Source organism: Monomorium pharaonis, chromosome 10 (genome assembly GCF_013373865.1).
Source record: "Monomorium pharaonis isolate MP-MQ-018 chromosome 10, ASM1337386v2, whole genome shotgun sequence".
Lineage (NCBI taxonomy): Eukaryota > Metazoa > Arthropoda > Insecta > Hymenoptera > Formicidae > Monomorium > Monomorium pharaonis.
This window is the reverse complement of record NC_050476.1, coordinates 13,027,865-13,040,871: the sequence shown is the minus strand read 5'-3', so window position 1 is coordinate 13,040,871 and position 13,007 is coordinate 13,027,865. Positions and strand designations below refer to the sequence as shown.

Below are 13,007 nucleotides of genomic sequence, written 5' to 3'. Positions count from 1 at the left end.
TTTTTTTTAAATTGCTTAGAAAAGAATGAACTTTAAGAATCTGGATTAATATTAGTCAGATTTTAACGAGAAACTTGTGAAAAATGATAACAAACTTTTACTTTTTTCAATTAAAAAATACATGTTTGGTTTTCATGCGATACAAAAGATTCGCACTTAACAAATCAAATTTTCGCCTAGGGATTCTCAAAGTAGGGTCTTTGCCCTTTAACTTAAAAAAAAGTACATGTAATTTAGATGATTTTTCGCAAAGTTGCATCACTTTGAAGATTGCCTAAAAATCGATTAAAATTTTTGTCCCGTTTTCTTTTGCGCCAGTGTATATATAGATATTTATAAAAAATAAAAAGTTTAAAAAAATAGCAAGAATTAAGTGATAGGTAGAAGGAAAGAGAGAGAGAGAGAGAGAGAGAGAGAGAGAGAGAGAGAGAGAGAGAGAGAGAAGTGGTCTGTTCTTTCTAGCTGCATTGTTGCACCGGTGCAATAAGTTAAAGTAAGACAAGTATATTTTTTCTCATTATTGCACCAGCGCAACAGTGCAGCTAGAAAGAACAGACCAAAGGAAAGAGAGAGAAAAAGAGAGAGAGAGAGATTAAGTAAATTTGAAAGAGATCTTATTAAGAGAGAAAAAAAGAGAGAGTGCGAGATTTCGGGAAGGTAACATTTGCGTTTTAAATATTTTGAAAAAAAGGAATCTTAAACTCTTAATTCTTATTTCTTATTAATTATCATTCTCAATAATTATTATTTTTTATTAATTATTATTCTCATTAAATATCATTTGCGTTTTAATTATTTTGACATTTTGTGTATTTTAATAGAAGAAAAGGAATGAGATTAGAGAGAAAGAATTGAGATCGAGAGAGTTTAAAAAAGAAATGCAGAAAGTGAAAGTGTTGAAATTTGATTGAAAATTATCAGGTAACATTGCATATAACATATTGTAATTTTTAATTTATTAAAAATTTTAATTTCAAAGTTGTATTATTAAAGTATAAGATTTAAAAAATTTAATTTTAAAGTTGTTGGATGCTTGTTGTCAGAAGTTGTTGAAATGGTCAGAGAGAGATAATGAGTTTTATTGAAAGAGATTAGAAAAGGAAAGAGATTAGATAGAAGGAAATTATGATTGAGAGAGATTAAACAAGAAAGCCAGAAAGTGAAAATTTGAAATTTTATTGAAAATTAACAGGTAGCATTACATATAATATATTATAATTTTTAATTTATTTAAAGGGGATTAAGTATGGAGGTAAAGTGTGTAAAAGTGATATTAAGAAACATGAAAATATAATATAATTAATAATTTGTGTTTAGAGAGAGAGAGGGAGAGGGAGAGGGAGAGGAGAGGGAGAGGGAGAGGGAGAGAGGGAGAGGGAGAGGGAGCGGAGAGCGCGAGAGATAGAGAGCTGAGAGAGAGAGAGAGAGAGAGATAGATAGCTCGAGAGAGCAGCTAACTCACTCGCCTTAAATCCCGTGTGTACAGTAATTTTGACCAATAAAAATATATAATTCTATCCCTACTCTCTAATTCACTGACCCCACCCCGCGTTAGCGTCTCCGCGTTAGCGGAAACTATCCCCTCCATAGATGCACTCGGCCCACATGAGTAGCGTGTGTGGGGGATAGCAATGAGGCAATGCGGGTCGCGTATTTCACGGAGAGTGGGAGTGAAACCAAGCAATAGGCGATAACCCCGCGTTAGCGGACTAAAGCCCCGAACAGTCCGCTAACACGGGGTTCCAGTGTAATAATTTAGAGAGGGAGAGAAGGAGAATGAGGGAGCGTGAGATAGAGAAGGGCATTAAATATGATAAAGTGTGTGAGAGTAATATTACTGAAGAAGAATAAATGCAATGTTCAATATAAAAATGCTAAGAGGCGCGCGCGAAGCGGGCGCAATGTTGTGTTCTAGTGTAAATAAAAATGAAATGACAGCTTTGTGCTGGACTCCTGCCGAGAAGGACGCCGTGTTAATCGGTTTCGTGTTTTCAAAATAAAGTTGGGGTTTCTATAAAAAAACTCGTCTAGCCTTTTTTCCGTGTGCGTGAGTGTGTGAGACCAAGAGAAACTCGACGCAACAATATCACTTCATTCAATGTCATGTTCAGTGTTCACAATATCACTTTAAGGTGATGCAGAACTGCCTCTCAAACTTGATCGGTGTCAATAATGTAGTCATTCGTGCACATCATTAATAAGATTTCGTACATATTTCTTTTATAAATTTGGAAATTCTTTTCCAGAATTACATATATTAGGTGTACAACTTTGCTTCCGCCGTTTTTTTTCGAAAGTCGAGGTTTTATTGTGAAAAACTGGTTATACATTTACGATTCAAAGTATTGTCTATTGCTGGCCACTACTTTCTTTTATCTTTCTGGCAGCATACAAATCCCGCGTCGAAAAAACTGGTCATCTTTTGAGATGATCCACGAATCGATCCAATTTTTCACTTCTTCATAAGAACGGAAGTGCTGGTCAGGCAGACCGTGTGTCATTGATCGAAACAAGTGATAGACAGAGGGAGCAATGTCCGGAGAATATGGCGGGTGGGGTAGGACTTCTCATTTCAACGTTTCCAAGTATGTTTTGACGGGCTTTGCGACAAGGGGTCGAGCATTGTCATGTTGCAAAATCACTTTATCGTGTCTATCGTTGTATTGCGGCTGTTTGTTTTTCAGTGCTTGGTTCAAACGCATCAATTGCTTTTGATACCGAATTGCCTGTAATTGTTTCAGTCAGTTTTAGTAGCTCATAATACACTACGCCGAGCTCGTCCCACAAATACAGAGCATGACCTTGGAGCCGTGAATATTCGGTTTGACCGTCGACGTGGAAGCATGGCCAGGAAGTCCCTACGATTTTCTGCGCTTGGGGTTATCGTAATGACCCCATTTTGAGTCTCCAGTCACAATGCGGTGTAGAAATCCCTTCCGTCTTTGCCTTGCAAGCAGCTGTTCACAAGCAAACAAACGAGAACGAAAAAAAACTGTTTTCATATTATTCTACTTATCAACTTCTTTCGAATCCACACTCACACATACATGAAATTTTCAGATACATTATTCCCTTATACTAAAGCTTCTAGCTTATTTCTGAAAGCACATTATTATTCTTTTTTGTAATGACAAGGGTGCATAATAGTTATTTTGTACGTATAGAGTCTTTAAAACTTAGTGCTGCAGATTAAAGTCACAAGACGGCTGCACGAAAGTATAATTTTCTAACTTTTTTTGTTTTTCACATGAAATTGTAATTACACACCCTTTGTTATTGTTTATATTTAAATTCTAGAGAAGGATTTACAATTCTATGAAATCAATTAAGAGCAAAGCGTATCCAAAAATAATTAGTGTTCAATTGGTAAAACAGACGACTCCAGCATCCCCTTAATGGCTTCTTTTAGGTATAATATTGCACCTGCTGTACTTCTATTCTCACTATCACATCTGATTATATCATAATCCGGCACATTTACTTCACTATCTTCCATTTCAAACGTTAGCCTCGTTTCGAACAATGCTATAACCGCTGAAAGAATCGTGTTTATAACTTGATTATGTATTTCATTATTGGCTATCTTATTGGCTATCAAACTTCGCGCATTTGTATACAGTATCAGTTTTTCTTTTTTCTGTGATTACTGTTTTGTATTCTCCCAGCCGGTCCTTCTTTTCTCTTTTTGCAAAATCTTCTTGAACGTCGAACATTCGGGAGCGTTCCAGATGCGCACAGTAATAAACGGACACAGCAAGCTGAGTGAAACGGACACAGTAACAAACGGACACAGTAACAAACGGACACAGTAACAAACGGACACAGACTAAACGGATACAGTAATAAACGGACACAGTAACAAACGGATACAGACCAAATGCGCACAGAGCGAAACGGACACAGTGCGAAACGGACACAGTAACAAACAGACACAGACCAAATGCGCACAGAGCGAAACGGACACAGTGCGAAACGGACACAGACCAAATGCGCACGGACCAAATGCACACGGACCAAATGCGCACACTGCACGTGCGCACGGACCAAATGCAGTCCATGTACATTGCAAGCAGAGTTAAGTCCACATAGGTTAGCGACTTGGACGGGGTGGGTGCGGGAGGGAGGGCCGAAGGCCTCCCTTGCACCCCCCCCCCGTGTGTGTGTGTGTGTGTGTGTGTGTGTGCGTGCAAAGCATTCACTGCATCACATGGGTTTGCGACTTTCCGTGTATGCATTTGGTCTGTGCGCATGTGCAGTGTGCGCATTTGGTCTGTGTCCGTTTCGCTCTGTGCGCATTTGGTCTGTGTCCGTTTCGCACTGTGTCCGTTTCGCACTGTGTCCGTTTATTACTGTGTCCGTTTGGTCTGTGTCCGTTTGTTACTGTGTCCGTTTCACTCAGCTTGCTGTGTCCGTTTATTACTGTGCGCATCTGGGACTCACTCGAACATTCCGGACTCAATGCATCATGGTCATCTTTTATTTTCAGATTGTATGTTTGGTTTTTATACATACAATTTATACATTTCTTCATATTTGTTGTACAATCATTTGAGTTATTATTACCTGCACATTTGTGACATGTTACATTTCGTATACAGTTTTTCGCAAAATGATGGTAGCCCCAACATTTAAAGCATCTCTTGACATTAATATGATTAAATACAGAACATCTCTTCTATCCTATATTTAACTTTTTTGGCCCAACATTAATTCATGTGTTTTTTCATTTAGTTTAATTATAATGGCGCCTCCTGTTTTATCTCTTCTATTAAATTAAGTTTTTAATCTTTTCACTATTCTCATCCTATTTTCTCATCGTATACCAAGTTTATTCTGTTTTTTGATTGAATCAATTAATTCTTCATTACTCAGGTTCCATTTTTCTTTGTTAATATCAACAATTTTTAATTTCGGCTTCATCTGTAGTGACTCAGTAACTTTAAAGTTGTCACCCAGGTTGCTTTGTATTGTAATTTTCAATTTTGCTATTTCTTTTCCAGTTTTACATCCCAGGATGACTGTACCATTGTTTCTTTTCTTTAACTCTGTTATTTCCATTTCCAACAGAGGAAGAAGGAGAGGTAGAAGAGGAAATGGAGGAGAGAACGAGGAAAAGGATCAAAGAAAGGAACAGAGAGAAAGAAGGGAGAGGGAGAAAGAAGAGGAACAAAGAAAAAAGAGAAAGAAACAGGTTCTGAGGAAGCAGAAAAGATAAGTAAAAAAGGAAAGAAACAGGAGGAAATTACAGAAGAGACAGAAAGAAAGAAGTGCAGCTGGCTTTGGAGAAGAAAAACAGGTGAAGAAACCGATAGAAGGGGAAAAAGGGAGAAAAATCGGTGAAGAAAGGGAGGAAAAAAGAGAAGGAAGATAAAAAGAAAAAAGGAAAATAGAAGAGACCAGGGGAGGAATATGGATGGATCTAAGGAGAAGGAAGAGAGTGAGGAAGTAAGGGAAAAGAAAAAGAGGGACAGAGAGATGTGGTGGAAAATAATGGAAGAAGAAGAGGTAGACAAGCGGAAAGAAGAGCAGAAGAAGAAGGACAGCGGGAGGAGAGAAGGAGGAGAAAGCAGGAAATGAGCGGTAAGATTAATTATATGGTATATATGACTTTTGTACCATTTTGTATTGACAAATTGATCACTATAAAGGATTTGGTGCACCTTCGAAAATATACTCCGGCAACCCCGAGAAGAGTCCGGTATAAAGATAAATACATGCATACATATAACAACTTATTTTACACACATACATAATTTTCTAACAGAATACTATCACTTTTTTAAACAAAACTAATTTCTTACATTTATTTCTGTGGTGGCCACATTATTCTCCCTGCTTCCTTTCGGCCCATTTTGCAGTGTCGCTACATTTTTATAAATAGTATATAGTGTAGTAAAGTCAAGGTTAGAATTGCTGAATTGCCTCATTTTTTCCTAACCTTAAAAAACACTGTGTAAAAGCAGTTTGAGTCACAAATGTATAATTCAGAGGGTGCAGACTTGCGTAACCACATTACCGGGAAAAAGTTCAATACGTATGACAAGTCTAAGTTTCTGTGAATGAATAGCGTAAAAAATATACTTCCTTTTTTTATTATATTTAACTCTTTTATTCTTAAATGTTTGGATTAGTTAACAAACTGAAACCTGGATGTTACAAGTCTGATGAGTGGAAACTATTCATCAATTCTTCTAAGGAAAGCTTGAAAGCAGTATTGCTGCACAATACCAATGTATATACCTCCATTCCTGTAGCGCACTTGGTAGTGATAAAAGAAGAGTAAGAACACAAATCTGAAAACAGTTCTTGAAAAAATTAAATACACAAGAACATAAATGGCAAATTTGTGGGTATCTGAAAATTCTCACCATATTATTGGGTCAACAATCAGATTACACAAAAAATCTGTTCTTCCTATGTGAATCGGATAGTAGAGATCAAACAAACAATTACATAAGAAAAGAATGGCCGATAAGAACGTCTTTGCAACTTGAGTCTAAAAACATCATAAATGAACCGTTATTTGAGCCTTCAAAAGTTCTTTTTCCCCCTTTTTATATCAAATTAGGACTTATGAAATAATGGGTAAAAGTTCTGAATAAAAAAGATGAATGTTATAAATATTTACGAGAAAAATTTTCCAACATCTCTGATGCAAAATTGCGGGAAGGAATTTTCGATGGACTTCAAATGTTGAGAGACTACAATTTTGTCGCAAAAATGGGTGAAGATGAAAGAGCAGCATGGCTGAGTTTCAAAGATGTCACAGAAAATTTTCTAGGAAACCACAAAAGTCAAAATTACAGAGAAAGAGTGGCGGAAATGGTGGAGAACTATAGAAAACCAAGTTGCTTAATAAATCTTAAGTTGCATTTCTTGGATTCTCATATTGACTACTTTCCAGAAAATCTAGGTGGTTATAGTAAAGAACAGGGAGAATGGTTTCATCAGGACATCAAAGAGATGCAGCATCGATATCAAGGCAAGTGGGATGTGAACATGATGGCTGACTTCTGCTGGACGGTCGAACGAGATGTCTCTGTGAAAGGGAAGAAATGTATGACAAAGCCATTTCACAGAACCTTCGAGAATAAAAGTGTTAGATAACAGAAAAAAGGAGTGAATTTTCTATGCTATTCATTCACAGAAGCTCAGACTTGTCATACGTATTGAATTTTCTCCAGGTAATGTGATTACGCAAACCTGCACGCTCTGAATTATACATTTGTGACCCAAACTGCTTTTAAGAGGTGTTTTTTTTTAGGTTAGAAACAAATGAACTAATTCCGCATTTTTGACTTTAAATTTGGATTCAGTGTGGCAAAATATATAGGATAGATTAGTCTGGTGGCCGGACCAACATTAAAAAAAAATTTTTTGGGGGGTTAGGAAATGGAGCGTCCCAGATGCGCATAGTAATAAACGGACACAGCAAGCTGAGTGAAACGGACACAGTAACAAACGGACACAGTAACAAACGGACACAGACCAAATGCGCACAGAGCGAAACGGACACAGTGCGAAACGGACACAGACCAAATGCGCACGGACCAAATGCACACGGACCAAATGCGCACACTGCACATGCGCACACTGCACGTGCGCACGAACCAAATGCAATCCATGTACATTGCAAGCAGAGTAAAGTCCACATAGGTTAGCGACTTGGACGGGGTGGGTGCGGGAGGGGGGCCGAAGGCCCCCCTTGCACCCCCCCCGTGTGTGTGTGTGTGTGTGTGTGTGTGCGTGCAAAGCATTCACTGCATCACATGGGTTTGCGACTTTCCGTGTATGCATTTGGTCTGTGCGCATGTGTAGTGTGCGCATTTGGTCTGTGTCCGTTTCGCTCTGTGCGCATTTGGTCTGTGTCCGTTTGTTACTGTGTCCGTTTCGCACTGTGTCCGTTTGTTACTGTGTCCGTTTCGCACTGTGTCTGTTTATTACTGTGTCCGTTTGGTCTGTGTCCGTTTGTTACTGTGTCCGTTTCACTCAGCTTGCTGTGTCCGTTTATTACTGTGCGCATCTGGGACTCACTCTTAGGAAATGTGAGCTAATTCTGCAATTCTGACCTTGGATTCGTATTGAACGGGTCAAAATACATAAGGATTGACTAGTCTGGTCCGCAGGACCAAACATTTTTTTGTGTGCCTGTGTTATTAGCAAAATTATTGTACAAAATGTAAATGAATGGCTATATTACCAGGGTAACACTCATTTGGACACGGTTCAAATGGACACGGTGCATTTGGACACAATGTTTTTGGACACAATATCTAACGCATTATTTATTTATTTGGATACGGTGCTTTTGGACACCATTCATTTGCACACCGTTCAGTTACACACCGCTCAGTTGCACACCGCTTACTTGCACACCGTTCAGTTGGACACAAAAAAATGGACACATACACACACGCGCGGGGAGGGGTCCAAGGGGGGCCTTCGGCCCCGTCGGTAGGGTGCCTTCGGCATAGTTATTTCTCACTGTGTCTAAGTGAACGGTGTGTAAATGGACAGTGTGCAACTCTACAGTGTGCAAATGAACAGTGTGCAACTGAACAGTGTGCAAATGAACGGTGTGCAAAATATTGTGTCCAAAAGCACCGTGTGCAAATGCACCGTGTCCATTTGAACCATGTGCAAATGCACCGCTCCCATATTACTATCTTTCCTTATATGTATGTTACTTATTTGATGTTTTTTCTTTCAGCTCATAAAATTTATTAATTATTAAATAATGAGAATTTTTCTGTACAAAATTATATAAAATTTTTTCTTGTTCTTCAAATAAATTATGTCTGTCGTGTATCAAATAAATTATATCTCTAACGCTAGTTAATCTTATATTATTAGCATTTATATACAGAGTTAATAGCGAGCATCGTCCAAATCTTATTAGGAAGATAGGCGGGATGGATATAAAAGTCCAATGTTGTCTTAGATCCACCAATAATCGATATATTAATTTTTCACTTTATACGAATGGGAACGCGCCGAGGGAAGTGCCGAGCCGCTCGAACTATAGGACCATTGTGTCAAACATTGGCTGTTCGCGCTGAGAGGGAAGAAAGAGAAGCGCGGCAAAGCATGAGCAACGGCGCGCTTCTCCTCCTTCTCCCTCCGCCGCCGGCAGCCAATGTTTGAGACAGTGAGCCGCTATAGCTCAAACGGCACAGCGCTTCCTTCGGCCCGCTCTCATTCGTATAATTTGAAAAATTAATATCTTGCTTATTGGTGGATCTAACCCAAGAAAATATTGTACTTTTATGTTCATCTCGATTCCGTCTATCTTTCTATTAAAATTTGGACGATACTCGCCATTTACCCTGTATATACTGAAAATAAAAACTTTTTCAAAATAATAATTAAATTTTGTTTCCTATGAGTAGGTAAAATATTTTTTTTCTTTATCTTTGTAACTAATGCAGGGTACTCTTTACTGACGTAAAAACTGTATATCTTATTTGTTGTTAATATGAACTTTTGTTATTTTCTTTTTCTATATTAAAAAAATTTTAAAATTATCTTTTTTTAATTTATGTACTTTTAAAATATATTAGAAAATTTATTTTTTAAATCTTCTATTTTGTAACTAGATCAATTTTTATATTCTATATTTCGATGCTTATCAATAGAAATACACGTACCCATTGATCCACGAAAGACGACAGGGGATAAATGTCGAATTGTTGAATATCTTTGCTAGTCCTTTCGAAAGACTGATCCGATCGCTGTTCCCGGAAATCGTCATTCGGAAAAACGTAAAATAATTCATCGTTCGGTGATGGTACCTCAGATTCTTGAAAATTCTGGCTGACACTTTTTTGTAAAGTATTACGTCGTACGGTCGAATCGAATCTTTTGCCATGAGCACCGAAACAGACATGCCCGAACGACATGCAATTATCTGTAAGAGATTAATTATTGATGTTATGGATGAATTGTTTGTGTAATCAGGGTAATGAAAAAGAATTCGAAATGTTATGATGTATCAAACGCTTTAGGTACGCATGAAACATACTCAGGATTCTATTCTTTTACTTTACATGCCATTGATCGATGAAACTACACCCACAGCAAAGATTTCTGGATCTAATTTTATTATTGTCCGATCTATCATAAAATAGGATCGATATAGCGCCAATCATATTTATCATCACAGAAGGAATATTTTATTCTTAAATGGTAAGTTCTTAAATCTAGAATAACATAATTTTTGATGCTATTTTATTAATTTTTTTAGAATAATTTAGTGTGACAAACTTATAATATTTTAGATTTAAAAATAGACCGATCTGAAGATCTTAATCTGAAAATCTGATTTTAAAATTTCTGGAAGGGTTAAATTTATTACATCAATACTAACACTAACACGTTAACATATATACCGTGATTCTCATTTTTCTCGATTTCTTTCATAGATTGACATATTTCAGTCTAGTAAGTTATATGTCAATGTTGAAATCTTACTTCCTTCGACGCACTTGATGTGCCCCTGTATTCATTAAATAGTACATTTTATTTACGAGAAAACGCTATGACAACACGCCACATAGCGTTGGATAGTGATCAGAATACTATTTTAAGAATAAAATATGTTCTAAACGTAAAAACAATATAAGCTTAAATTTATATATTGTTGCACGCGTCGCCCGGTATGATGGCCAGCCGCACGAGTCGATCGCCCGATTGCCATGGAAAAGCATGTTGATTTTGGTTTTAGATTACCTGAGCTGTCAAGCTTGTGTATTTTGGTGTGTTGAAATAAATATCGTTTTTCCCTTATCTACGCAAGAGTGTTTTTTCTTGCAAGCATCTGTAAGTTCGGGAGAGTGTGAGAAAGTGCACGCGAGGTTCTTTGAAGTGCGGAAGTGACGCGAAAATGCAACACTTTTTGAGAGCTCGTCCGGAATAATGGACGAGCAAACGAGCCGATGAAAAAAGTTTAAAGCGTCGAGGAATTTTTATGACGACGATACACTCGCCGAGGAAGACCCGCTCTCAGATCGTGTCGTCGATTTCCGCGAAAACGAGTGCGATGAAAGCCGTGTTGATGCGGCAAGAGCAGCAGACCTTCGCGCCAAGATCGAAGCCCGTTTCTTGAAGCGCGAAGCAGCCTTTCGGAGGTTGGAGGAGTGATTCTCCGACCCACAGCTAAGTCCAAATTTTAATGTGATTCTACCGGAAATTCGGTCAAAGCAACGCGATTCGGGGGCGCGGAGAAAGCGTGTGCGGGTGTAGTGCAAAAGGAGGTGGGAGTAAAAATTAAACCCGACACTTTTGACGGCTCGATGTCGTTGCAAAAACTTTTATAATTTAAGCTGGTCGCGCGCGCGAATCAGTGGAATAAAGCGTCGAAAGGGGAGTGGTTTACTTAGACACAGTACAATTGGACACAGTGAAAATGAACACGGTGCAAATAGACACAAAGTAATGTGCACGTTTCAAATGGACACGGTTTATTTCGACACAGGAATTTTGGCCACAGTAATTTTGTACACAGGAAAAATAAATTTTGGACAAATTACAATTTGGACACGATAAAAATGTACACCCTGCGATTGGACACGTAAAATTTGTACACCGCAAACTTGTACACCACGTACATTGTATTGGAAATCTGCTAATACATATAAACTTTACTTTGTTTGCAATGTACAACATGGGTTAGCGACTTTGACGGGGTGGGTGCGAGAGGGGGGAGATGGCCCCCCTTGCGCGCGCGCGCGCGCGCGTGTGTGTGTGTGTGTGTGTGTGTATGCAAACCATTCTCTGCACTACATGGGTTTGCGACTTTCCACGCAAAACTTTGCGGTGTACAACTTTGCGGTGTACAATTTTTACGTGTCTAAATGAACCATGTACAATTTTACGGTGTACAACTTTACAGTGTATAACTTGGCAGTGTATAACTTTGCGGTGTCCAAATTTTACGTGTCCAATTGCACAGTATACATTTTTATCATGTTTAAATTGTAATTTGTCCAGAATTTATTTTTCCTGTGTACAAAATTACTGTGTCGAAATGAAACGTGTACATTATTTTGTGTCCATTTGCACTGTGTCCAAGTGAAGGCCACTCCAATTTTTTGTGCAGTAATTTTTACATAATTTTTTCCTATGGGTTGATCTTGTATCATTTTTAAATTTGTTTATGTACTTAACATAATCTTCTTTACCTTTGTGAAGTTTTTGATATGTTATTACTTTGTTATTATTTTATTTGTACAAATAATTTCCATATTATATAATATTAATTGGCTATTGTGTTTTAACTACACGCCAAATTTTTGCTTTACTATAATCACGTTGGTTGATTTTAATCATTTAATTATTTAAGCATAAAACCCGTTTAAACGTTTTTGTAATATTAAAAAGTAATAGTAAATAAATTTTATACGTATGTTTTTATGATTGGCGCATTTACTAAATTATAATTACTATGTTATAATCTTTATAGAGAAAACAAATTATTTGTCCTTTTATTTAGGATATTTTTATTCTTTCTATATATTTGCTGAAGCTTAGTTCTAAAACGTTAGTTCTAAAAACCGCCACAAGTATTGCTACAGTCAATTTTAGAAATGGGCACAGCAAATAAGCATAGATGTCGTTTTGCACTGTAAAGAGGAGGAAGTGTGGGTGGATCTTGCTTTACGTAGAGTCGCAAACCCATGTGTACCCGCAGTTTCGCTCTGTAAGCAGGGGGAGGTGTGGGTGGATCACATGTGTGCAATGTGCATGTGTGCAATAATGTCATGTGTGCAGTGTGTATGTGTTCGAGATCGAGAGACGATGCTTACAATAAATCATGTATTTTGTCTTAGCTTGGCAAATCTCTTGTTTCTCGATCTCGAGCATTTGATCGTTGGTTGACGTTCTCGGAACCCCCGGGTATAACAAAGTGAGAGTAAATAACAACACAGCGGCCGTGACAGTTAAAACAGCTGAGCGGCCGTCAAATTCAAAGCGAGTGCTCGCGTACTAACGTCGTATCTTCTCGGCTT

At 37.8% G+C, this 13,007-nt stretch overlaps 1 protein-coding gene and 1 long non-coding RNA gene across 3 annotated transcripts in view; both read right to left on the bottom strand.

Annotated features, from left to right (window-relative positions):
• Positions 1-13,007, bottom strand: part of LOC105833689 — a 139,859-nt gene that overhangs the window by 88,678 nt on the left and 38,174 nt on the right. For both annotated transcript variants that reach the window (XM_036292677.1, XM_036292675.1), the window contains exon 3: positions 9,648-9,907. In XM_036292677.1, coding sequence (XP_036148570.1) covers positions 9,648-9,907 — 260 coding nt within the window. The remainder of the gene's footprint in view (positions 1-9,647; positions 9,908-13,007) is intronic.
• LOC118647569 lies at positions 2,284-3,783 on the bottom strand. Its single transcript, XR_004964760.1, has 2 exons — positions 2,802-3,783; positions 2,284-2,726 (listed from the first exon to the last, which is right to left on the bottom strand). It is a non-coding gene; the product is annotated as an uncharacterized LOC118647569 (long non-coding RNA).